The following is a 27897-nucleotide window of genomic DNA, read 5'->3' as shown; positions in this document are numbered from 1 at the left end:
CTTATGGAATTGATTTCATGACTCACAAATGGGGAAGGGCCCAAAGTTTGGCTAAGACTTCACCAGAAGCAGGGTGGAGTAGAGCAGCCAGTCCTCATGATCACCACACACGGACTTTATGAAAGACAGAACCAAGAGAGGAATTGATATTGGCAAGAATGGGAAATTGAGAATACTTACTGTGCAGAGGAATCAAGGAGGGCAGGGCTTCTAAAAGGCCCCTTATTTTTACAATGAGGGCATAAGGGACCTTCCAAGGAACCGTTTCAGTCAGTGGGGGAGGTGGAAACAAGACTGGAAAATAGGAGTAGGCTTAAGGAGATGAAAGAGGGAGGGGTGTTAAAGGCTTGCCTGCATGCAGAGGGGAGGGAGCCAGCAAAGACGAAGTGATCGAAGGTGTCCCACAGTGAGCTGTGTGGGTGTGAGCGGAGGTGGTAATGGATGGAGCCAAGTCCACGGGGAGATGGAAAATCCTGGAATGAGCTGGGACAAAGAGCACTTTGGGAAGGAGGCAGGGTGCTTCTTTCTCTCAGATAGGGAAGGGGAGAGTCTAGGTAAGAATAGATATTTACAGGAGTGAAGAGGCAGTGATGGCAAGCAGAAAGGGAAAGATGATGGAATGTGAACGGCTGACCCCAATTTTCTCAGCAATGTAGAAGGCAAGGTCGTCTGCTGAGAATGAGGATGGCAACTTCATGTGAATAAGAAATGTTGGGAACAGCTGCTAGGAAACATCAACAAGTAAAGAAACAAAAGAAAGGCTGAATAGTGGGAGGTCCAGTGTAGATCCCTTGGTCTGTGAAACCTGTGGTTTGCTGGTTTGGAGGACCTCTGCTCGCTCCCCAAGAATACTGTTAAAGCACGGCCCCTTCTTCTCCCCAAGATTACACATTGAGCAAGGGTTCAGGGAATGTTGTTGATACCCTGCTAAAAGGCCAAAGAACACAAACTATTACACCCTGATTTTTTTTTTTTTTAAGAATCTTGCCTCGAGGCTTTCCAAAATAAGCTACTTCTTTTAGATTTCTGATTCTACATCCAATAAATCTCTTGACAGCACAGCCTAGCCCATCTGGACCAATCAATCAGCCTTTATCATCAAGCTATATTTTTCTCCACTTCCCCCTTCCTGGGATTTGCAACTCTGTCTGCACATTGGAATAACCTAGGGAAAGTTAAAAATACCAATGCCTGGTCCCACCCTTAGGGATTGACTTAATTGGTCTGGTTTTGTGGCTGGGCATTGGGAAAACCCTCCCAGATAATTCTAATATGCCAGCTAAGAAAGAGAACCACTGACCCCTTTGCTGCTCAAAGTGTGATCTGTGAATTAGAAGTACCTGCATGAGCCTGGATTTCTGTTTGAAATGCAGAATTTCGGGCTCTACCCCAGATCTGAGAAATCAGAATCTGCAATTCAACAAGGACTCCAGCCTTGTTCTCCACTGAAGCCTGAGGAGCTCTATGCTAGAGAACTAACCTCTTAAATCCACCCACCCCATGTAAAATCAAATAGGAGGGTCTCCGAGATCACACCTCCTTATCTCTGAGCATCCTGGCAAAGAGCTGATGTCTGCTTTTCCCTAGAGTGTGAAAACAGGCACCTATCAACCAATCATGAACAAGTGCTTCCTGACATCTCAGCAAGCAGACACTCGGTATTTGAGTGTTGTCTCTCGGGCTTAACAGTGTACAGTGTAGTTAGCTGAAGCATTCTTGTAAGATGACCAACTGTCCTGGTTTGTCAGGGACTGTCCCACTTTTAGCATTGTAATTCTCACATCTTGGGAAATCTGTCAGTTCTGGGCAAACTAGAATAGTTGGTCATTCTATGTCAAGCAACATTTTGAACCGATTTTAAGCCCTCCACCCCCACCCACCCACACACGCACAGACACCCCATAAAAGGCAAGCTCTGCTTCTTTGGTACCCACCAACCCTCATGAACACACATAGCTAGGAACTTGGGTGTTTTTGTGCATATAGTTAATGCTTTAAAATGTTGGTTCATTCATTCAGCAAAAATTCATTGAGTGTCCTCAGTGTGCCAGCCTCTGCAAAATACAGAAGTAGACACAACACCTGCCCTCATGGGGATTACAGTTTAGAGGCGAATACAGAGTGATGATATGCAGTGGAGTGGGCACTGTGATCACTGTCTGAGTGTAGGGATCTGCAGAAGCTTATGGGAGGAGCACCACACATGTGTGCCAGAAAGTTCTGAAGGATGGGAGAAATTAACCAGGTGGGGGCAAAGGGCATAAGTAAGGAGATGAAAGCTTCTAAGCAGAAGGAATAGTGGTCCATAGGTTGGGGCAAAAGAGAGCATGGCTCCTTTGAACCTGAAAGAAGTTCAATATTCCTAAGGAGGATACAATGAGAGGTGGGAGGTAAAGGTAGGCCATGAGTTTAGAAAGGTAGGCAGAGGACAGTTGGTAGGGTTTGAGTCTGTGTCCCCATTTAAATCTCATGTCAAATTGTAATCCCTAGTGTTAGAGGTGAGGCCTGGTGGGAAGTGATTAGATCACAGGGGTAGATTTCCCCTTTGGTGCTGCTCTCGTGATAGTGAGTGAGTTATTGTGGGATCTGGTTGTTTAAAAGTGTATAGCACCTCCCCCTTTTCTCTCTTCCTCCTGTTCTGGCCATGTAAGGATGTGCCTGCTTCCCCTTCACCTTCTGCCATGATTGTAAGTTTCCTGAGGCCTCCCCAGCCATGTTTCCTGCACAGCCTGTGGAACGATAAGCCAACTAAACCTATTTTCTTTGTGAATTACCCAGTCTCAGGTGTTTCTTGATAGCAGTGTAAGAACGGTCTAATACAGCAGCCTGTGAATGACCCTGTAAAACCAGTCAAAGAACTGCGGCATCATTCTAAGAGAAGAGGATCCACAGAAGAATTTAAAGCCAATTTTGAGAAGCAGATTTGGGTGAAAAATGATCAATCACTCTACAATTCTGTAGAAAATAGAATGGAGAAAATAAAAATGAAAGCGGGAAGTCAAAACAAAGGCTTAGTAATCCAGGAGCAAGAGAGGAGGGTAGCTTGAACTGAGACGGTGGCAGTATAAACATCTCTTGAATCCATCCGTTTCTCTTTATCCAGAGAGTAGAAGCCATAGAAGAACATGGTGTTTGAAAAATGCCGACCAGCCTGGCAAAGATGGTGAAACCCCGTCTCTACTAAAAATACAAAAATTAGCCGGGCATGGTGATGGGCACCTGTAATCTCAGCTACTTGGAAGGCTGAGGCAGGGAATTGCTTAAACCAGGGAGGCGGATGTTGCAGTGAGCTGAGATGGCACCACTGCACTCCAGCCTGGGCAACAGAGCAAGACTCCGTCTCAAAAAAAAAAAAGAAAAAAAAAAAGAAAAATGCCCTTGATGGAGATAGGGTGATGGTAAAGACAGAGAAGAATTGGGGATTAGGCACAGGTTTTTTTTTTTTTAACTTTTTATTTTGAACTACTTCTAGACTTACCAAAAAGTTGCAAAAATACAGTTTTCATACATCCCTCACTGAGTCTTTCCTAATGTTAATGTCAGAGGCATTTTAACCAGAGCGACTCCATCTTGAATAGGGGCTGGGTAAAATGAGGCTGAGACTCACTGGGCTGCATTCTCAGGAGATTAAGGCATTCTTTTTTGTTTTTTGGTTTTTTTTGAGACAGAGTTTCACTTTTGTTGCCTAGGCTGGAGTGCTGGCGCGATCTCGGCTCACTGAAACCTCCGCCTCCCCGGTTCAAGTGATTCTCCTGCCTCAGCCTCCCGAGTAGCTGGCATTACAGGCATGCACCACCACACCTGGCTAATTTTGTATTTTTAGTAGAAACGGGGTTTCTCCATGTTGGTCAGGCTGGTCTCAAACTCCTGACATCAGGTGATCCACCCGCCTCGGCCTCTCAAAGCGCTGGGATTACAGGCGTGAGCCACCGTGCCTGGCCGGTTAAGGCATTCTTAGTAACATAATGAGATAGGAGGTCAGCACAAGATACAGGTCATAAAGACCTTGCTGATAAAATAGGTTGCAGTAAAGAAGCTGGCTAAAACCCACCAAAACCAAGACGGTGACGACAGTGACCTCTGGTTGTCCTCACTGCTACACTCCTACCAGTGCCATGACAGTTTACAGATGCCATGTGATGTCAGGAAGTCCCCCTATGTGGTCTAAAAAGGGGAGGCATGAATAATCCACCCCCTGTTTGGTATATCATTGAGAAATAACCATAAAAATGGGCAACCAGCAGCCCTTGGGGCTGCTTTATGGAGTAGCCATTCTTTATTCTTTTACTTTCCTAATAAACTTGCTTTCACTTTACTCTATGGACTTGCCCTGAATTATTTCTTGCTAGAGATCCAAGAACCCTCTTTTGGGGTCTAGATCAGGACCCTTTTCCTGTAACATTAACATTAGACATATTCACTGTACAATGATCGGAATCAGGAAATTATGGTACACACTAAAGACTCAATTCAAACTTGATCAATTTTCCACTAACATCCTATTTTTTTGTTTTTGGTTCCAGAATTCCACATTGCACTTCATTGTTGTTTATCCTTGGCCTGCTGCCATCTATAACAGTCCTTCAGTCTTTCTTGTCTTTCAGGATTTTGACACCGAGAAGACGTCAGTGATTTTGCCGACTGTCAGTCAGTTTGGGCTGGTCTGGTGTCTTTGGGTTTCTGTATCTGAGAGCAAGAAGGTAAGCTCCTTGAGAGCAAGGATCTTGTTTCGTTGTTCAGTGACTAATTCCCAGTGTGGGGAGCAGTAACAAATTCAGTGTACATGCTCAATGTGCTGAAGAAAGGGCTGAGAGAATGATGTGCTAACCACAAGATGGTTAAAAACATAAGTTTCAGGGATCTCTCCTCTCCCGTCTTAGCAGAAAGGGGAGAACACTGGTTAGGAAAACAAAAACAAGTTTTTCTTGAGTGGATCCATGAAAGTATCTAAATGCCTAATTGGCTTCGATTGCAGTAATTACATTACCTTTCTGAGCCTCTGCGATTGCAAGGCACAAGGTTCTGTATAAAGGTGAACTAGACACATGGAATAAGCTCCCTTGAGCTCATCGTTCACCTGGGAGGAAGAAATGGAGGTTTCACAGGTACATAGTGATAACAGGGCAGGTGGCCTGCGCTGCGTGCTGCAGAAGCACAGCTGGGGATGATGTGAAGTGCAGGAAGGAGGCTTTATGGAGAAGGTGACATGTGACAGGCTAGTGCTTGGAGGAGGCTGGGCTTGGACTGGTGACGGAAGAGAGGCCTCAGTGGGGAAGAACGCCTTTGAATGGAAACGAAAGGCAGAGAGCTATGGAGTCTATTTGGAGATGCAGGCAGTGGGGATTAGCCAGAGTATCTGGTGGGAGGTTAAAGTGATGAGGTTGGAGGCTCGACCAAAAGGTTAGGGTCGGACCTCAGGAGTGCCTGGTTGTCACTGGGCATTTAACATTTTTCTCGACAGTGAGAAGCAGCAGAGTGAACTGCTCAAAATCTTTATTATGTAGGGTCACTGGGTCAGGTGGTGGCCTGATGCTTTCCTCCCAATCTCACTGCAAGGGACAGCCGGGTGGAGGCAAAAAACTAACATGCTCAGGGGCCTCTGGGCCTTGCCCTCCTGTCTTCTGACACTCATCAAGTGGATTTCTTTCACCTGCCACACCACCTTGCTTTGCCGCACCGTAATGTGATACAACAAGACCTCACTATGCCACAACACAACCGTGCTATGCCACATGATGCCACACTATGCCACACCACCACCAACGCCATCACCACTGTGCCACACCACCACACTGTGCCACACCACCACAGTACAGCATATCGTGCCATACTACCTCATTGTGCCACACCACCACACTGTGACACCAGACCACCTTGTTTGACAGGTGCCTGTGGGCCCCTTCTCCCCCACCTCTCTGGTCTGCTATCGCACATGCTCCTACCACCAGCTAGAGGTTCTGTTGTCTAGGAAGCCACTGGCCTCTGACTCATGCAATCTAAGCATGCCCCTCCCTGTTTTCTGCCCCTGATGTTATTGGAACATTTCATCATCATGGTTTTTTATGACAATCATTTGCTCACACACTTATCTCTCTTGTTAAACTGAAAAGTTATTGAGACAGGGAACCATATTTATTTGTTGAGTTCCTAGGGCTAGCACCATGCTTGGCAAATCACAGGTACTTGAAAAATAGCTGCTAAATTTAATTATGCTTAATTAAACAGTAGAAAGAGCATTGACCTTGGAGCCAGGAGCCTAGAATCCAAACCCCGGTCTTACAACAAACAAACAAGTAACCCAACCCTCCAAGTCTGCCTCTCATTCATAGGAGGGGAAAGGGATAATAATCTCAATTTCACAGTTTTCTCCTGAAGGACCCTATTATATTTCTGGAGCATAATAGCTGTGCTTCTGCCCATTGCACTTACCTCAACTGTAATTGTTTATTCAGAGTGAATAGTTTCTAGAGTGGAAACATGCAAAGAACAGACATTACTGCCACTGGGAGTCCCACTGCATGCCAGGCATCACCACGCGCAAGGAAAAAGACATCTTGAATATTTGAAGTAGAAATGTAGTGGAGAAAGGACATGAAAGTTGACCAAGAAATTGTCAACCCTTTTCGAGAGGCTGAAGGCTTATCAGCAGAGGGAATGCAAGAGCTACAAGCAGAACTATGCCAAGAAGCTTGGCTGGTCCAAGTGCAGTGGTATTTACAAATAACTGATCACAACCAGTTACAAATTTCTTTGTTCCTTTTCCACTCCCACTGCTTCACTTGACTAGCCTTTAAAAAATAAATAATTAAAATAAATTTTAAAATAATAAAAAGAAGAAGCTGGTGCAGTTCAGCCAAGGGGCCAAGGCCACCAGGACCACTATCATGAGCTGAGGACCCACAGTTCTGCTGGACTTCACTTCTAGGCTGTAAGCTCCATGAGAGTGGAGGCCTTGTCTGTTTTGTTTATGATGATATGGCTGTGGCTATGGCTAGCACAGCATCTGTGCATGACAGTAACACACACACCTCACTTAACCTCTCTAGACCTTGACTGACTCATCTCAAAGATGAAGGAAGGTCCCTTTCTCAAAGTGCATTATTCTATAAATAACAGAACCTGTTAACCCTTTCCAGCATGAGGGTAGGTAGTAATAATGCTGATGGCACCTGGGGATTAATTTTAAAAGGACAAAAAAAGGCAAATATAGTACGTTGGTTGTGCATCTACCAGATCCCTACAGGTATGAGCAAATGCAGAATAATAGGAAGGACTAGATAATTCCAAGTGCTGAGAAAACTATGGGGTATGTGCTGCATTTCTGATATTTTATTTGGCTCTCTGTCCAGAAAATGGCCTCTAGGTCAAAGATCTGGAATAGAAGTATGCATGAGTCTTGAAAGAGATCCGCTTTGCCAACCACATTGGAGGGACCTTGGCATGTCCAGGGGCTTGGGGCTTCTGTACTCTCCTTTGTCCACCTGTTTCAATCCCCAGCAACCTGACGTGATTGTTAACTTAGTGATCACCCCAAATGGAGGGACTCTTGTGTCCCCCTTCCTCAAGTGGGCTAAGTAAGGCAGCCTCCTGGTGGAAGCCAGGCTGGGTTAGGCCAGGGCCTGCACAGATGGAGCTCCCAAGTCAAGGGAAATTCAGCTGCCCCAGCAGATGCTCCAGAGAAGCTGACACAACTCTACTGCCCAGGGTGAGTGTGCGGAGAAAGGAGGATGAGTGAGTGCTTGTGTATGGAAGCAAAGTGGCCTTTCCCTTCCTCCCAGGGGTGACATTTCTTTCCTCCCTCTGAGCTTTTGCTTCTTTTTGTTGTTTTTTAAATAGAGACAGGGTCCTACCATGTTGCCTAGGCTGGTCCTGAACTCCTGGGCTCAAGCCAGCCTCCCACCTTGGCCTCCCAAAGTGCTAGGATTACAGACATAAACCTCCAGGCCTGGCCCTTCTGTGCTTTTGGAAAAGCTCCTCCTTTGACCTGGAGTGTGTTCCACTCTCTTATCTTGGCTAAATTCAGGTCTACCATAGATATCTCACCTTGTGAGAAGCCATCCCTGACCCTCCTCAAGCCTGCCCTCCCACAACACCTTGAGCAGTCCTCAGTCCTTACCATACTATATCTTAATTCCTGCCCTGCAGTCACAAGACTGGCAAAGCACCAAGAAGACAGGAGCTATGTTCCAATTCACCATGGTACCCAGAATCCTCATGCAGTTCTGGCACAAAGCAGCTGCTCAATAAATATTTGCAGAATGGATGAACTAGAGATTTTATTCCCCTTTGTGTGGGAGAAAGATAAAACAAGTTGATATCACAGTTTAAATAAAAGCCACCCACCAGCTTCTACAAGATATCCTGTGGTCTGTGAAGCTAGAACTTCATTTCCTGTGCCTTTTCTAACCATAGAGCCTAACTTTAAACGACAACACTTCAACATAAAAAAAAAAAATTGAGGCGATGTTCAAAAGCACTGCCAAGTATCCTCACATTTTATAAAGACTTTCAACGATAAAACTGAAATAAAACTTACAGGGGTTAGCCCCAAATTCACTAGAAAATCAAATTAACCATAAACTCCCACCCATTCTCTTTGATCTCTTCCATTATCTAAGCATTCTGGTAAATTAATCCTTTACTACAATATATTAATATGTAGGAAGTGAATAGATAAATAGCTCTGAGGCTGGAAAGCGGGTGAAAAAAGGAAGAATTTATTTCTCCTGAGAGGTACAGATGTATTCACTGATATTTTCTAGTCTGAGAATAGGAAATATCAGCTTAGGCATTTGCCTTCCACCTTGAACATGTCCCCTCACCTCTCTGGGTCATAGTTTCTTCTTCTTCTTCTTCTTCTTCTTTTTTTCTGAGATGGAGTCTTACTCTATTGCCTGGGCTGGAGTGCAGTGGTGCAATCTCAGCTCACTGCAAACTCCCCCTCCCAGGTTCAAATGATTCTCTTGCCTCAGCCTCCTGAGCAGCTGGGATTACAGGTACCTGCCACCACGCCCAACTAATTATTGTATTTTTAGTAGAGACGGGGTTTTGCCATGTTGGCCAGGCAGGTCTCAAACTCCTGACCTCAAGTGATGTGCCCACCTCGGCCTCCCAAAGTGCTGGCATTACAGGCATGAGAGACCGTGCCTGGCCTCCAGTTTCTCGCTTCTAAAGATCAGGAAAACAATGCCTACTCTTCCCTCCCATCATAGAAACATGAGCTAGTGGCTCTGCATGTGTTGGAAGATAAGGAAGCTTCTGAACCCACAAGGTTTCTTCCAGACCTTCCGGTGGCTTCCAGAGAAAAACTCCATTCAATCAACCAAGATGGCTGTTGTGGAGTTACTGTTCCCAGGCAGGTGCCTCCAAGCACATCCAGACTTCTAGACTCCTATTACAGAAAGGTCATTAGGACCAACCACAAAAAGGCTGGGCTTAAGAGGACTAGTTGCTAAAGAGGAGTAAGCACATCTCTCCCATCTCTGCACCCTACCCTGCATTCTGGGTCTTAAAGCACAGAGGGCAATTTGAAATGCAGTGAGAGAGAGACAGGATTAGGCTGAGTAGGAAGGAATACATTTCTGATGAGGAGAATCGGGGTTAATCTCTTATTGCCATATTTTGGCATACATTTCCACCTGGAGAATTCCCTTAACTGCCTTGTCTCCACCTACTCATTCTTACTCAACCACTCAAAGGCAAGCCCACGTGGGGTCCTTCTCCAGCTTTCCCAGGCATCACTAGTCACCCCTCCTGTGTGGTTTTTTAGCACAACATATGCAACCCTGGTCCATGGCACTCAGTATGTCTTGTGGTTATTCTCAGCACACCAGTCTCTTGCACAAGACTCCGAGCTCCTCATCTTATCTCTGCATTCCCGGGGCCTGACACCAAGTGGTGTTCACTCAACCTCTACTGAGTGCTGCCACTAGACCAGGGGGACCAGAAAGGAAACAGACGACAGGACATTTTCTTTTTTTTTTTTTTTTTTTTTTTTTTGAGACGGAGTCTGGCTCTGTCACCCAGGCTGGAGTGCAGTGGCGCGATCTCGGCTCACTGCAAGCTCCGCCTCCCGGGTTCACGCCATTCTCCTGCCTCAGCCTCTCCGAGTAGCTGGGACTACAGGCACCCGCCACCACGCCCGGCTAATTTTTTTTTTGTATTTTTAGTAGAGACGGGGTTTCACCGTGGTCTCGATCTCCTGACCTCGTGATCCGCCCGCCTCGGCCTCCCAAAGTGCTGGGATTACAAGCGTGAGCCACCGCGCCCGGCCACGACAGGACATTTTCATCTCTAAATCATGACCTTGGGAGATGGAGGATCCCTTAAGAGGTCATCAAGTTGATTCCCCTCATTGAGCAAGACTGGTGAATACCTGGTGGGACTCACTCAGGTCCTTTCTGTCTTTGACTCTGGTCCTCAGCATAATTGTGCCCAAAGCTGTCTTGTCTACTCTCAGCTAATTCCACCTGCCTGTTTGTGAAACTTATTTAATAATTTTTTTTTTTTGAGACGGAGTCTAACTTTGTCACCCAGGCTAGAATGCAGTGGCGTGATCTTGGCTCACTGCAACCTCCACTTCCCAGGTTCAAGTGATTCTCCTGCCTCAGACTCCCGAGTAGTTGGGATTACAGGCATGTGCCACCACACCCGGCTCATTTTTGTATTTTTAGTAGAGACAGGGTTTCACTATGTTGGTCAGGCTGGTCTTGAACTCCTGACCTCAAGTGATCCACTCGCCTCGGCCTCACAAAGTGCTGGGATTACAGACGTGAGCCACTGCGCCTGGCCCTAATACTTGTATTTTTATAATCTTTTTATTAATGAAACAATATGGAAACTTTCAAGCACATATAAAAGTAGAGAGAAAATTAGAATAAACCCCCCATGTACCCAGCACCCACCTTCAGCAATGACACACAAAATCAGTCTTGTTTTACTTATAGTCACTGGATTATTTTGAAGCAAATTCCAGCGTCATGTCAAAGACACAGTTTTTTACTTGAATTGCATTTGTAGAAAGAATAAAAATTAATTTAAATTGGGAGGAACCTCCCTCTAGGGTCACTTCCCAATAAGTGGATTTTTTTTGTTGTTGTTTGGTCTTTGGTTAGGGGTGGAAAGTCCGTGAAATCACATCACGTACTCTTTCTGATACTCAAACTGATTTTTTATTTTTTTGCAGGCAAATGCGTAATGGATGTCAAAAAGCCAGAAATAAAGCAGCAAGTATTGCACAGAATGTCTGCATTGACTTTGCAAAGACCAGACCCTCTGGGTTCTCCCTGGAACAAAGATGCACAAAAGGCTGGAGCAGCCAAATGGGCCAACCCCTGGAGTGCCTTTTTTCTTTTATGTTAAAAAGTTGCATTTCACGCAGACCCAGCCTACTCCCCCAACCCCTCAATCTTCTCCCTCCCTCTTACCCACAAGCACACATACAACAGAAGGGACACCTCTACACCCTCACCGGCTGCCTATACTCATTCACCTGCCTCTGGCTGGTTTTGGCACTTGTTTTCCAAACCAGTCGAAGAACTGACAGCCCCAGGACTAGAAAGCTCTTTTTGCTCCGTAGAGGCTTAAATCTGTGGCTCCTAGAGGGATCACCATGGGATAAATCAAAATATACAACCCACATTCCTTCAATGTGCGAAGGCACTCTTTTGGCAGTGTCAGGTTAAGAAGTGTTCAAGAACACTGCATAATGGCCAATGCTGTTTGTGCTGATGATCATTAACTGTTTAGATGCTGAAGGGCCCATATTGGGGAAACTTCCCTGCCCACTCAACACTGCACTGCTCGGGTGTCCCTCCTGTCAATCTCAAAGCATGCAGTATACTTATACCTGAGAAACTGCGTGAAGCATGTTTATCATCCGCTTTGGACAGATGGGGAAGAAAAGACCAGAAAGGGAACTAATAGTTCTCAGGAGCCCATTTCATGCACTGTGCTACGTATTGTCTTCTTAAATTCCACACAATTCTATGAGATATTTATTTTCATTAGCCCCGTGTGACAGATAGAGGACACTGAAGTTCGGAGGATTTAACTGATTTGCCTAAAGCCACACAGCTAGTAAATGCTAGAGCCTGGATTCTAATACAGGTTTTTCTAACCAGCAAATCTATGCTCTTTTTGCTATACTGGTAATTCGCAATTATTCCAAGTCTGAAAAGCCTCTTCCCTTTTATTTTTATTTTTTAACTTTTCATTTTGAAATAACATTAAACTTATTTTAAAAATTATAAAAATAGGCCGGGCGTAGTGGCTCACGTCTGTAATTCCAGCACTTTGGGAGGCCGAGGTTGGTGGATCACTTGAGGTCAGGAGTTTGAGACCAGCCTGGCCAACATAGTGAAACCCCGTCTCTACTAAAAATATAAAAATTAGCTGGGCGTGGTGGCGGGCCGCTATAATCCCAGCTACTAGGGAGGCTGACACAGGAGAATTACTTAAACCTGGGAGGCAGAGGTTGCAGTGAGCTGAGATCATGCCACTGCACTCCAGCCTGGGCAACAAAGCGAGACTCTGTCTCAAAAAAAAAAAAAAATTATGAAGATAGCACAAAGATTTCTCATATGACTTTCACCCAAGTTCCCCAAAGGTTAAATCTCATATAACCATAGTGCAATGACCCAAACTAGGAACTTAACATTGATACAAGACTATTAACTAATCTACAGATATTTGAATTTCACCGAGGGTCCCACTAATGTCCTCTACGTGGTCCAGAATCCAATCCAGATTATACATTGTATTTAGTCGTTATATCACCTTAGACTCTTCCAATCTGAGATAGTTCCCCATCATTCTATATGTACACTTTTACACACACACACACACACACACATACACACACTTTTTTGACATGGTCTTCCTCTGTCACCCAGGCTGGAGTGCAGTAGTGCATCATGGCTCCCTGCAGCCTCTGCCTCTGGGTTCAAGCAATCCTCCCACCTCAGTCCCCTGAGTAGCTGGGACCACAGGCTTGCACCACCATGCTTGGCTAATTTTTAAATTTTTTGTAGAAACAAAGTTTCACTATATTGCCTAGTCTGGTCACAAACTCCTGGGCTCAAGCAATCTTCCCGCCTTAGTCAGCCAAAGTGCTGGGATTAAAGGCATGAGCCACCATGCCCGGCCTTCATTCTATATCTTTCATGATGTTGAGACTTTGGAAAGTACTGGCCAGTTATTTTATAAAATCTCTCTAATTAGACTCTTTTTAATATTCAAAAAGTATCACAAACCCTCAAATGACTGTAGTTATACTTCAAGTATCTCTTTGAGAATATATTTATTGACAAGCTATAGTAAATTGAAGAATGCTTTTGAGTTTGTTCCATATACATTTGAAAAATAGTAAGTATATCTGTGAGATCATTTTATTTAGCTACAGGCAATGGTTGGGTATATTTAGTTTCATCTACTCCTGAAAGATGATATTATGGCAGCTCCTCCTGAGGTCAGCAGCCCGCAATCATACACAGTCCAAGGCAGAAATTTTCAAAGTTTGAAAAAACAATAGCGAGCTTGTGAGGTCAGACAAAAACACCAAGCACTAATGTTTAATGTACGTTTGTGATTTTATTGTATGTTTATATTCTGCACTATGCTAAGATTTTTGCATTCATTATATCAGTTAACCTCACAACAACCTCTGGGACAGGTACTATTATTATCATTGCCATTCTACAGTGGAGGAAATTAAGATTCTGAGTCTACAAGTGACTTGCCCAAGGACACATATCTACTGCACAGTAACAATGGGATCTGAAAGCAGTTCTGCCTGACTCTACAAGCCCGTGTTCTTATCAACCTTGCTAATTTTCTCCAAAAGCATCTCTGACTCCTTGCTTTCATTGTCCTTATGCCAGGGACAGTCTTCATTTTCTATTTCCCAAATTCTTTTCCCTTTTCAGCCTTTAATGTCCAGTTTTTAGACCATTCTTCTAGGGAGGCATCTGCTATAGATAGAAGGAGGAATTGGATTTATATCAGCCCCAGGTGTGACGGGGGCATGATAAGGCATAAACAAGGACAGCAGAACTAGAAGCAGCGTGGATATTCCAGAGCACAACCTCCTCTTTTTATAAAAGAGCAAATAAGAACAATAACTAGGAATACTTATTGCATGCTTAATGTGGGTCAAATGGTGTTCTAAAAGCTTGCCATGTGTTTTCTCATTTGTTCACTCCCTCTATTTTTATTGAGGTAGAGACTTCTAGAACTCACCCATCCCTGGAAAAAAAGCCTTCATCTTTTTGCCGGTACCCAGAAGGATTATACTCCCCACCGCTATTGCTGTTAGGCAGACCCATGTTCCTAGATCCAGCCAGGCAGTTGTAGACAAAAGTGATATGTCATTCCTGAGCTGAAACACTTCATTGTTGGGACTTAGTGAGCTGTGAGGGATGGAGCTGTGTACCATCTGTTGCCCTGCTCTGGAACCCAGGGGAAGGAAACCAAATGGGGAGAAACGAGAAGCAAGCCCCAGATTTGGCTTCACTCAAGAATACCCTCAGAACAGAATATTCTTCACTCAAGAATACCCTCAGGAGTGGGAATTTATGGTTGTATTAGTCAGGGAAATTAACATTAGCTGGGTAACAGACAAACTCCCAAGCTTCAGTGTCTTAACACAATCAAAGTTAGCATTTCCTTCATGTCAGAGCCCATGTTGGTCAGACTTTTCCATCTTGCAGCTATCCTACCTAGGACTTAGAGTTCTCAGATCCCTGAGGCAGGGGAGAAGAGAGATGTAAGAGGCATCCCTTCCTACCTCTGCCATGGGTGACACATGCCTCTTCTTTCCTAGTCACATGGTCCTGTTGTAGCCAAGTACCCCCATTTTTCTACAAAAAAGAGAATGAATTATTATTTTTATTATTTTTTCCTCTTCTTTTCTCTTTTCTCTGTTTCCCCCTATTCCCCACTTCCTACTTAGTCCTTTAGAAAGGCAATTATAGCTTTTTACCTCCTCTTCATCAGGCTCTCCCTACAGGACAAGTTCACCTAACTATGTGTTTAGAAGCTTGAGTGGAACTCACCCACCAGGAGGTTGCCTCAAGAGACAACAGTCAATCTACAACCCCAAGTATGCCCACTACAAAACTCTCTCCCACCTGGAAAGTTTTGATCACATTTACAGTCTAGTTCTGCTCATGAAGGTGCCAGCAGTCACCAGCTTGACCACCCAGTAGATAAGGCACTGAAATGAATTATGCAGACCTCCACCTGCTTGCTTCCTCCACTGTGTGCCTTGCACGCTGAGACCCCTTCTAAAAGCACCTGCTTTCTGCTCTGAAAACGAAGTAGTACCCTTAAAGCAAGAAACCTGTACTTCTTCCCCTAAGCTAGCTTTGGAATAAAAAGTCACTTTCTTCATAACAGATCTTGCTCTTATTAATTGAACTCTGCCAGCACTGAATGACTGAGCTTGCATTTTTTATTATATCATACTCTTCCAACTAACTCTCCTCTCCTCCTCCAGGGCCCACACCTCTGTTCCTTGTTCCAGAACCTCAGGTCTGGTGGACACATTTCTTCTCCCCACTTGATTTCCTACTAATACATGGTATTCCTGAAGTAGTCACCTACTTTGGAATTCTCAAAGTCAGAGATTGAAAATGCAGATCCCGGGGCACTACCCTGGGATCACAGCCTGGGACTCCACGTATCATCCCCTTCCTGAAGCACTTCTTGATGTCCACAGATGTTTCAAAGCTACTTTAAAGTGTAGCCAGGTCAGAATAACTTCAGTCACTTATACTTTTTGATGTATTCATGTACCATTTATACTATTATTTTCTTCAAACTTAACATTTGCCTTTAAATGTCTCACATTTCTATTTCAATAAATTTATTTCTAAGGGAGACTTTTTGTCACTGCCATAAATGAAAAAACTGGTACCATTTGCCATAAAAAGAATAGAAAAACTCTGGGACATCCATGTGATGGAATATTATTCAGCGCTAAGAAGAAATGTGCTATCAACCACAAAAAGACACTGAGACATGGAGGAAGTTTAAATGCATATTACTAAGTGAAAAAGCCAATCTGAAAAGGCTACACACTGTATGATTCCAACTATATGACATCCTGGAAAAGGCCAAATATTTTGCCGGGAGATCGGGAGTGGAAGCAGGAAGATGAATAGGTGGTGGAGCACAGTGGGTGTTTAGAGCAGTAAAACCATTCTGTATGATACCATAATGGTGGATACATGTCACTATATATTTGTCAAAACCCTTAGAATATACGATACCACAGTGAACCCTCATGTAATCTATGGACTTTGGGTGATAATGATGTGTTAATGTAGGGTCAGTTGTAACAAATGTTCCACCCTGGTGGGATTTTTTTTTGCCTTTGTTTTGTTTTGTAGAGATGGAGTCTTGCTATGTCGCCCAGGCTGGTCTCAAATTCCAGGGCTCGTCTCAAATTCCAGGGCTCAAACAATCCTCCCACTTCAGCCTCCCAAAGTGCTGGGATTACAGGCATGAGCCACTGTGCCTGGCCAAAGTACGGGATGTTGATGGTGGGGTTGCAGGGATTACATGGGAACTCTCTGTACTTTCTGTTCAATTTTGCTGTGAACCTAAAGCTGCTCTAAAAAAATGAAGCCCATTAAAAAAAAGAATAGACACACACAAATGTAAACAAACAAGGTGAGAAATTCTAGCTAAAATAGTGCACGTCTGAAGACTCTGAGTCTAATGCCTTCTTTCTTTGTTTATAAAGCAGACTGACACTGCTAGAAAGGTGTTAAAGACATATTATCACTATGGTCAGATTTTCTCCTAGACATAATCAAGAAGCATAAGAACAAACTGAAAAGGGAACAACATTCTTACCTGGGGATCAATGTTATTTAACATTATGTCTGTCTGGGGCTGTCCATCCCAACTCAGGCTTTCAGAAAGGAGGACCTAGTCCAAGGAGGACCCTCAATGCAAATCCCTTGCTGTTACATATTGGGCAAGTGTTTCCTCTGCAACTTCTTCTGCATGCTTGCCTGCATGCATGGTCTGCCCCTGACCTCTAGGGACTCAAAGTCCAGGAAAGTGTCTTTCTACATGGTTCCTGCCAAGCAGAGAGTGCTGCTTAATAAAGACCTGTCAGGGACCTGGTGATGATGGAGATGGATAAAGACAACTATGTTAGGAGTGAGGGATCCAAGGAAGAGAGGACAGAGTTCAGCTGAATCAGACAACACAGAGGCAGAAAATGTGCTAAACAGAGGCTGGTCCAAAACATGCATCCCTGATTGTCAGTCACAAAAACAGCTTGGGGTTTACTGTGATGGAAGCATAGCCTTAGACATCTGATTTTTTAAAGACTCCAGTGAGAGAGGGTAGTAGGAAAAGCAACAGTGTGATCTGAGGGCTCCATTCCAGGTCTCGGAGATACACTGGTGGGATGGGGTAAATATCACCCTCATTCAATTAGCAGCTGTTGTGTGCCTAGATCTTTAATGCATCATGTCAATTCCTTACAAATGTTCAAACTCAGTATTTTATCTCTGCTTTATAAACAATAAAATCTAGGTCCAGGGAGGTTAAATAAGTTGCCCAAGACCACTCAACTGGGAAGGGCCCCAAATGGGAATGAAATCCATGTCTTTTGGACATCAAAGCCCATGTTCTTCCCATCATTCTGCAATAGAATAAGGAAATGCATGCTGGCCAAATGGTCTCAAGCCAAGATAATGATCACTATGATTACCAGGACAAGAATCATTGCTATTTGTCATTATAGAAACAGAAAATGAGGTTGGATGAGATTGCAAGGGGTCATCCATACCCCCGTTGCTTGGCCTTTTCGTTTATACACACACACAAATATGTCTTCTACCACGCATATACTAGGAACCAAAGATAGCACTATTAATCTGGAATGAACATGTGCGAGTAGCAGGGGGAAAGGATTAGCAAATAATGAGTCCCTACTGTATGCAGAGCCCTATGCTAGCCACTGGGCTGGCTTCAAGAGGGTTCTTTCAGACACTGATGTTGATTCTATTCAACTACATCCAAAACAATCTTTCCATAAAGGAGAAAAATAATTTGATCTGTCCTTCTCAACACCTCTATGGACAGGTCCTGCAAAAATCCTCATGAGTACAATTCGCTGGGTTCAGGACTGGGGACCTTGTGTCCCCCTTGTGGGGCATGAGGTCATTCTTGGATCACAGAGTTGGATAGAACCTATATTTGCAAACTCCCCCTTTCTTTCCCTGACAATTTGCATCTACCTGGATTTCAAATTGTAACTTACTCAATTTTGCTATTTCGTCATGAGACAGTCAGCCCTGGGTACACCTCACCTTTGCTTTTACCATACACAGAAGGAGGTATCAAATGTGTACTATATGCACATGTAAACTCTGGCATCTCGGGAGGGGGATGGTATGCAGCTTGGGCCATACAGTATTTTCTTGCCAGCTCCTTTACATCCAGGCTCACTTCCAACTTGGCTTCCTTCCCAGCAAACAACCAGCAGCTTGCTCATTCCCACACTCCTTTAAGTGTCTCCTCTCCCTCCAACCTCCTCTCCCTCCCCCATCTCACAGGCCACAGCTGGGCTTTTCCAGCATACCAGCTGGAAAAAGGGGCAGAAAGACAGGAGAAAGAGAGAGTCCCAGTATCTCTCCTTTTTCTCTTCCAGCCTCTTCTGAAATCCCTATTTCATAACTTCCTGCCCTGCTAGCCTTAAGTAACTTTCTCAATGGGGGCCTCAGCTAGAAGCCACATCCAATAAATTGGTCAACTCAGCCCAAGCTGATACTGGTAAGTGAAGGATTACTACGAACTGAACACTGTGTAGAGAATCTTACAAACAATTGATTGGAGAACTGCTTCACAAGTGTCAAGACACAGGCATCTCCCCTCCTCTCATTCCCAGTTCTGCCTGTGAAAGTGAGACAGATGCATTCAATGTTGTATTCGTGCTTATGCGTGAGCAAGTGTGTGCATGTAAGATAGCTATATCTGTGAAATAGCCTGTAACCCAGTGGTGGGGTTTTAACATCCTTACCTTATCTCCCGATAGAGAATTAGAGCTTTGGTAAGAGCCTTGAGTGAAGAAAAGGTTCTTGGAGCTTCCAATTTAAGTAGGATCAGGACTGACAGAAGTAGGAACTGAAAGCTCACAACTCTTGGAGGTAACTGGGCTCCCCCTTTCCCAGGATGGTTTTGTATCCTTGGGTCCATAATGGTGTCCATTGCCTATTGGCCATGAAGGGCTTGCTCTCCCATCATGGTGTGTGCATGGTGAAAATTTACAATTGCAGCAAAAATATGGCTGGCAACACCTTAGGATTTCTATGAACACAGGACAGAGACTGTTCTCTCCAATCTTTGCTGAAGATATATTTGTATATGCCATGTAACATGTTTACTGGGCCTAGATGTCCTGAGATGACATGACCCCTTGAATTGGAGAGGGTGAGGGGATCATCTCTTTTTGCTTAGATTAAAAATCTCCCGGACCCCAAAATGATCTTATTTATGAATTCCAACTCCCAAGCTCAGAAGGGATCTTGAGGATTATCTAGTCCCACGTCCCCATAAGATCCTCCTTCTAAGGCAGCCTATAACATCTTGGGACAGCTTTGATAGAAAGTTTGTATAATAGTGAAACCCAAGTTTACTTCCCTGGAAATTCTATCACTATCGAAGGCACTGCCCTGTGGACCCTTTCTTCTGCAGAGCACACCTTTGGCATTTGACACCACTTTTTTCCTAAATGTTCTCTTTTCCCCAGTTCTCCTACCTATGAAGCTGCCCACTAGATGAGCTCCAGAGATTGGTCCTTTCAAGATATACTCATAGAGCATGAAGCAGGTGCCAGGTACTGGGTTGAAAGCCGATGATCTAACAATGAATGAACACACACAGTTCACTTCCTCCAGGGATCTTATAGTCCCTTTGCAGTGCTCCCCTTAGACCCAGGCAAGAGAACGTCTAGCTCTAGAGGACCCCACTCTGCTCCCCCTTCAGCTGCACCTCTCCCCACAGTGTGAGGAGTCTGCAGGGTCAAGAAACCTCACCCCTCTTCTGGAATATGTTCCAATTACCCAGAACCCTGGAATTCCTGTCCAGACAGCCATGAACTAGCTCCCAGGACCTGCACCGTCCAAAGCAGACTCTCTTCTTTGGATCCATAAACTGTTCCCTTCTTGGCCCAAGGGCAGGGATTGGGGCAAGGCACCACTGTTTTGGGGATGATATGGACAGAGCTTGGACAAGCCAGCAGGACTGTCCATACACGTGGGTCCAAGGCTCATTAGTACAGGCTAGAGTCAGCACTGGAAAGAGAATCAGAATGTCCTGTAGACCAAAGGACAGTTATCCCCATTTGGCTAGTACAGAATCCAGAGACATCTAAAAGTTCTAAATTCAAACCTGTCTTCCAGGTTATTTTGAAGGAGTATTTTTCAGGAAAGAAGGATAAAGTATATTTTGTTTAACAGTTTGTTAGCTGGATTTACTACTTTTAAATATTTTGGCACATAGTATGTGAGCTTCCATTTATACTCCTGCCCTAGGGCCTGTAAATGTTAGGGATGAGTCTCTTCTTTGTGGAAGACAGATACTAAATAACCACACAAAGAAATGTAAAATCAAACCACAGCACTAAGATGAGTAAGTACACCATTTAAGTCTCTTGTAAAATGCTCTACTTGAGCTCCATTCCCAGGTTTTCATTGCATCTTAGGATCTCCAGATTCCCCAAGCCCTGAAAAGCCATATCTTATTCCCAACTAACCAAAACACTGACTAGAACATTCTATACAATTATTGCTCCTTCTGAATGCAGAACTCCAGGGAAGACAACCCCAGAAAGAATAAAAAGGCAGATTAAGCCTGCTAAACTTTTCCAGATACACATCCTACTTCCCATTAGGGCCAGAACAGGTGGCCTCCCACCCTAGCTTCTGACTGCCATGGTGGATTTTGTCTTCGTACCCACTGCTAGGCACTCCACAGCTGCCTAGCTGGGAGGTGGATTCACCTCTTTTCAAGGTATCCATGTGTGGAGTGCCTGGAGGTTGCTCCACAAAAATAAAATCCACCATGGCAGTCAGGTGTGGGGGTGGGGGACACATCTCTTCTGCTTCCATCTGTCTAACCTCAGCCTTGCAGCCTAAATCCATTTCTTCTCACTTGGTCTTCAGCAGCAATAGAGAAGCCTTCTCTAACTAACTGTAGATAAAGTGGCAAATTCCCCGACTTGTCTTTTTGAATAGGCACCCCGCCCACTAGCTTCTTTTAAACATGCATCTCTTTCTTGTACCTGATATTACTGTAATTCACTCAGCCTCACTGTCTGTGTGTTCTTGATCTCTATCAGCCCCTGTGATGTCTGGGTTAGATTATGACACTCCCAGAGGGCAGGACCACATCTACCCTATGTCTCTGGACCTTGTCCAGCAGAACAGCAGGCAAAAGGTAGGTCCTTATAAAGACTTTGATGATGGAAACGGACAAGCTCCGCTCTGTGCCTAGAGCACTATAAATCTGCAAGAAACAGTCCACATCCATGCCACAATCATAGTGGCTTCCTGACAGCCTGTGGGCTGGGGCACATTTTTCCTTTTAAACAAGGCAGGAACAGCACTGTATTGCATCTGAGATAGTAATAACAATAACAAAATACTACAATGGCACTGCTCTTATAGTATTGACTGATTTGATGCTCAGAATAATCTTATGACATGGGGACTATTATTATTATTCCATCTTTACAAATGAGGAATCCAAGACACAGACAGGCTATATAACTTGTTCAGGCCTCCAACTGGGGCCATCTGGCTTCAGAGAGTTCAGATTACTCACAATGGTACATTGTCCCGCAAAGTGGGCTAGTGCAGCTTCAACCAAAAAGGGAGAGTGAGGAGGTTGTGAGCTGGACTCTGGTTCTACAGTCTCATGGGTCCTGACCCCTGCTCAACATGAATGAATGGTGGAGAGGAGAGAGGCTACTCAGTAGCTTTCTAGCATGGAGCCAAGTAGGTTCGCAAAGCAAGTGTTCACACCTATCTCTCTCTCTCTTCCTGTCTTCTCTTCTGTTTTTCCAACATGCTAAGCTCATTCACATTCACGCTTTTGAACTTGATATTTCCTTCACCTGAAATGCTCTTCCCCTAGACCTATGCATTGCTGGGCCCTTCTCATCATTTAGTTGTCAGCTCAGATGACACATTCTTAGGAAGGCTTTTCCTGATTACCCTATCCAATGTGATGGTACCTTTCCCACTGCCTCCCTTTCATTCCTTTCTAACTCATTTTCCTTTTTAAATTTCATCATGGAGCTTAAATCACCTTATTTACTTACTAGTTTACTTGTCTATTTGTGTGTCTCTACTAGAATGTCAGCTTCAGGAGAGCAGAAATCTCGTCTGTTTTGTTCACTCCTGAATACTCATGCCTGGAATAGCAACGGGCACACTGTAGGTGCCCTGAAAAATTTGTTAAATAAATGCATGCACCAACGAATGGATGCAAAGTCCTTTGTAGATAGGTGCAAAGTCCTTTGTAGATAGGTACAAAGGTGAAACTAGCTGGATTCTCTTGTTGTTCCTCACCACAAATATTGCAAGCTCTTGGCAGGAAAAGATCAAATATTCATTTTTTGGCAGTCGTTTAGCCCCTATAGCAGTAGTAAATGACTGGGGTGATGGGGAGCAGGGAGGTGGGGGTCTGCTTAATTCCTTTGTTTGGGCAGAGATAACACCAAGACATTCAGCTACTAAGATTGCAGACCACATTTCCTCCAGGGCCATGTGTAGACAATTGCTGGACAGCTCTCTCCCTGCACAGAAATTAAAATACAGAAATTTTAGCGTGTCTCTCTCTCTCTCTCCCCTCCTCCCTCCTCCTCCTCCTTCTCTCTCTATCCCTCTCTTTCTCCCTCTCCTCCGCTGCTGTTGCCTCTCTATCTCTCTCTTCCTTTTCTAGAGTTTCCCTTATCTCCCCTCCTTTGTCTCCTTCATAGAAATGCTGTGAAAAAAAAAATGAGAAGAAACTGGGAAACTGTGTTCTCCACATCTAATGCAGTACTCACATTGCTGTTATTACTACTGTAACACAATCCCATTAAAGCCTCTTGGCTCCTGCGCAGATAAGGTAAACCCCCAAAACATAATAATCATATGCAGGAAGTGCTTAATTTGATCCAGTTTTAATGCAGACATGGCCCCCTAATCCTCCCACATAAAGAGCCCTTTACTTTACTGGCGTTAGCTTTTTTATTCAATGCTTTATTTATGACACACCATCAAAATAATGAACAAGAAAGGAAAGCTTCTAACCTCTGACCAGATCTTGTATCACATGAGGGTATTTCACAGTATTGCCAATGATTTTTTTCTTTTTCTTTTTTCAATAACATACAGCTTTCTGTTATCAAAATACATGCTCATTATATATAAATTCCTTCCAAGATATTTTTACACTTATTTTCTCCTGGATTCTCCCAACACACCTCTGAGGAAAGGAGCGGGGGCGGGGGCATGAAAAGGTGTCTCCAAATCACTTAAGTTGGAAAAGCAGCCTAGAGGCATAAAGCTATTTGGAGAAGTTCACACAGTGGGGGAAATACTATCCCAGGGTACCTCCAAGTCCTGCTGTTTTCTAGAGACAAGAGTGCTCTTGCCAGAAGCCACACTCTCAGAAGCCCCTGTGACATGCAGACCTGAGCCTATATGGGAGACAAAAGAAATGCCTTAGGAATTTAGGAAGCTAAGTAATTCTTTCTTTTGGAAGTATGAAGTACTTGATGGTGGCAAGATCCTGATATCAAAGTGAGGCACCCTCTTGTTGTCAGCCAAGACACTCTACCCCATAGCTCTGCCAGAGCCTGGTGCTGGAAGTAGAGAGAAAGACTGAAGGAAAGGCACTCTGGAGGATTTTTCCTAACAGGAGTTTTCAACTCTGGACAACACTTTATTGGATACTTAGGTAATCTTAAGATGGAAGAACCCAGCCCCCAGCCTCTCAGAGACATTTATTCACACTGAGATCTATAATCACTTCCCCTCATAATTCCAAGCTGTAGCTCCAGGGATCACTGATCCCTAAAGTTCTTTGTCCATTGAGAGCAAAGCAAGAAAATGAATGAAAATGCCAGCTAAGCATGCATCTTACAGAGCACACCCTCAACAAGAACCAGAGCCAGTCAAAGTCTGGCATGGCATCCTACTGCACTGCCACTTCCTCGAGGAGTATCCAGAAGTCTTCCCTGCACTTCAGGAAACTATTGAAGAAGTGGCTGATAGGAACACATAACCTTGCCCACCTTGCAATTGAATACTCCTTCTCCAGCATCACTAACTGCGTGAGCCTTTCTATCTGGGATTCTTTGGAGAGTGTTGCCACATTCTATGGTTCTTGAAGAATGTACACATGCTATCCAGCATTGCCGATACTAGATTGTAGGTGAAGTTGGGAGAGGTGTCTGTGAAAATCTGAAGGAATAGGGTAGGAAAAACCTGCCAGACTTGGGAAAGCTCTGGGCCATATGAGAGTTGGCATCCCCTATCCTGGATGGGGAGCATTTAAGGGATTTTCTAAGTCAATACACTTTTTAGGTCTGAAAAGGGAAATAGCAAGATACCTTATTGCCTACACCAGTCTCTTAAACTCACTCTCGTTCCCATTTACCTGCCTGTTTTCAACATAGAAAAATTCGAGTCTCCCAAGAAGTGTCTCAGCAAACCATATAGTCTTGGACCTAGAATCCCTCTCCATTTCCTCCTCAGTTGCTAGAACATAATGCTGAGGATGTCAATGTGATATGAAAGGAAGTTTTCCAAAGTAAAAGAACAAACTTACTGGATTTCAACCTATGAGAATAGGAAAAGAGAACAAGATCTCGGCATACTCTCAGATCAGGAAGAAGTTGGGATATGGGACTGAAGATGGGCTAGACGAAATGTTACTATCAACAAGTTAGATAAGAGGATATCTTGGCAACCAGTGTGAATGTACCACCAAGTTTCTTCACTCCGTTGTTTCTAGATCTTCTATTCTGAGGATGTTTGTGAAATTTGGAGTTGGAATTGGAGACACTAGCATTGGAAGGAAAATGCAAAATCTAGAACACAAACGAACCACCAAACAGGCTCCACCAGGAACCAGACACTCATTGGGCAAACTTAACCACAAGAAACATCAATGAGGGCTCTTAAACATAGAGTCCTCATACTAAAGACAACGTAACGGTTCCCCAGGGCAAGCAGGCGAGTAGTAATCTGCAAGACCTGAAAATACCACAGGAAGCAGGAGAAGAGAAAAGGGGACTCACCTGTTCTGGCCCCTGGAAGCAGATGCGGCAGAGTGGGGTCCTCATACCACTGTCCAAGCTGCTGCCCAGTGAGTAGCGATCCTCGGTCTTCTCCTTACAGAAGTCATCTGAGGAGGCACTGCTGAGCAGCGAGGCAGGTGGCTCTGTGGCTGGGCCACCCCAGTCATCTTCCACAGAAGAAGGTGGCAAGGGGGGTGGAGGTGGCACAGGAGGAGGCTCCCTGCCCACCACTTCTCGGGGGCCCCTCCAGCCTGCCCACCCCCCGGCGCCCAGAGCCGGAAGGGTGTTGTTGTTGGCCGCCAAACCGGGGGGCTGGGGGTCGCCGTGCATGGGCAGGGGCGCTTGAGGAGGGCGCCGCAGTAAGAAAACCTTCAGGTCATTGAAGAGCATGCGGCAGCGGCACTTGAGGAGACCCTGGTGGCGCAACATCTGGGGGGCTGGGGCGCACAATCCACAGCAGTACCAGCCGCAGCAGCAGCACCACCACCACCACAGCAGCCCACACAGGGGCATCAGCATGTGCCCCGTGGAAGTAGAGAGCCCAAGAGGGGTGGCCGGAGTCTTAAAAGAGGGGGACAGGACAGGTTTGGGGGTCCACAGTGGATCTGTGTTGTGGGGGGAGTCTGCTTTCTCACTGGCTTTTCTTACAACCCCTCCAAGTAGCAAATAAATTGCTCCCAGGACTGAGAAGTGTGAGTCACTGGTTCTGAATTCCACCTGGAAAGCCCAATAACAAAAAAGTTTTTCTTGCCCTCACACACCCACCCCAACCTCCAACTTTGTTCAGTGTGTCTCCTTTCTGCCTTTGACCTGAGGACACTCGTAGGAGCAGAGGGATTGAAGAAGCGTGGTGGAGGGGCCACTAGAGCCTTAAAATCAATGTCGAATTGTTTAAAAGTTCCCCAGGAAAAGATTATTGGGTTCTTCTCAAATTCCTAGGCAGTGAGAAATCTTTCTTTTATATAAAAGGGTGGGAACAACTGTAAATCGAATCTGGAGTGGACTGAGCTGGGCTTAGAGAAAACTAGCTCAATGAAGAATTGAGGACTGCATGTGTGAGAGAGAAAAGATCGTTTTTCTCAGGTGGTAGGGGTTGGAGGAGTCAAGGTAGGGGAGGAGAGAAGATTGGGAGAAGTTTTAATTCTCCTGGGCAGAAAACTGGGGTAATTAACCCCCAGAAGCACCAGAGTTGCTTTTAAGAGAGCAGTTGGGTGGGGGAGGGGTGTTGCAGGTGAAACTGGGCTAGGGGCTTGTGCTTTGCCTCCGCAGCCAAAGGGCTACACCGAAGAGGGGAAAGCCAATTAAGAGAAGGGAGGTAAAATAGAGGTTTGGGAAGGAAAAAGGATGGGAGAAAAAGAAAAGATCGTTTAACCCTTGCAGAGGCGCCTCCTTCCTGAGCATGAAGATCCTGGCTAGAGGAAGGGTGTGTGTACCGGGGTGAGAGGGCGGCGGAGCAGAGAATAGGGGTAGAGGAGACGGGCGTGTGGGAGAGAACAGGAGAAAGGAGTCGTTACATTATCTCAGCCCCCAGCCCACCCCTGCTGCAGTCGGCAAATCCGTGGTCCCCTCCCCTCGGTTCCATCAAAGGTCCCTTCGGGCGAGGGGCAAGAGCCGAGAGAAGGGCAGGTCCGGGCGGGCGAGTGGCCTCGCCTTCTCCTCCTCTTCCTCCTCTGGGTCGCGGTCGCCCTCCTCCTCCGGCTCCGGGTCGGCCCGCGCCCGCAGCTGCTGCTGCGGCGGCGGAGGCGACTGCTGCTCGGCGTCCGGGTGTCTCTGGGGCGGGGGCTGCTCCGGCTCGTCCTCTGGCTGCTGCCCGCCGTCCGGCGCGGTCGCGACTCCGGCCTTCATGATCCTCCTCCTCCTCCCCCTTCCCTGGGGGCCAGCCCTGAGCCCCCGCGCCCGGGCAGCGCTGCCATGCAACCAGAGGCGAGGCCGGCGTGGGGGTGGGGGAGGCTGGGGAGTGAGGAGGGGGGGTAACAAAAAATGAAATAATACTAGTGGAATAATTCGGTTCTCAGTCAGGCAAGAGTGCTTCCGGAGGGTGGGGGCGGAGGAGGGCGACTGCCGGGTCTACTCGGCAGCTCTGCCCCCGCTACCCCCACCAAGGGCGGCTTCGGCTCGCTCTCTGCCCCCCCACCCCGCCCCTTCCTCCTCTCCGCCGCCTCTGGCTGGCTGGGCTCGCTGTTGCTACCTCTCCTCGCAGATGCAACGAGGTAAGGCTTGTTTGCGGTGCCAGCTGAAGGTGGGGAGGGGGGAGCGAAGCAGTGTGGCCGAGGTGGGAGGCAGCAGGCACTTGGCTCCAGCTTGGTCCTCGCGACTCCCCAAAACCATATATAAATATATCTCTTATAAAAGCCAAGAGGAAGCAAATCAGATTCCAGGCTGCTGCCAGGTGTTGTCTCGTCTTCCGCCGTTGCTCAGCACCCGCCGCTGCCCCCACTGGCTGGGTTCCCAAAGGGGTGGCGCTGGAAGGGAGGTGGCGGGGCGGCGAGCTGACCGTCCGAGAACTGGAAACAAGGTTCTTGCAGCGAGGGAGGCTTTCGGCTATCTCCGCCGCCGGCGCCGCGGCCGCCGCTGCTGCATTC

General features: G+C 45.7%; 1 protein-coding gene across 1 annotated transcript in view; it reads right to left on the bottom strand.

Moving 5' to 3' along the window:
* Positions 1–27335, bottom strand: part of MARCHF4 (membrane associated ring-CH-type finger 4) — a 110142-nt gene extending 82807 nt beyond the window's left edge. The window contains exon 1 of the mRNA XM_032754575.2: positions 25316–27335. Within this exon, the coding sequence (XP_032610466.1) occupies positions 25316–25834 (519 nt within the window). The 5' untranslated portion in view covers positions 25835–27335. The remainder of the gene's footprint in view (positions 1–25315) is intronic.
* Between the last annotated feature and the right edge of the window lie 562 nt (positions 27336–27897).

Source organism: Hylobates moloch, unplaced genomic scaffold (genome assembly GCF_009828535.3).
Source record: "Hylobates moloch isolate HMO894 unplaced genomic scaffold, HMol_V3 SCAFFOLD_1, whole genome shotgun sequence".
Taxonomy (NCBI): Eukaryota; Metazoa; Chordata; class Mammalia; order Primates; family Hylobatidae; genus Hylobates; species Hylobates moloch.
The sequence above is the reverse complement of the archived record's forward strand: the minus strand, read 5'-3'. Positions and strand labels throughout refer to the sequence as shown.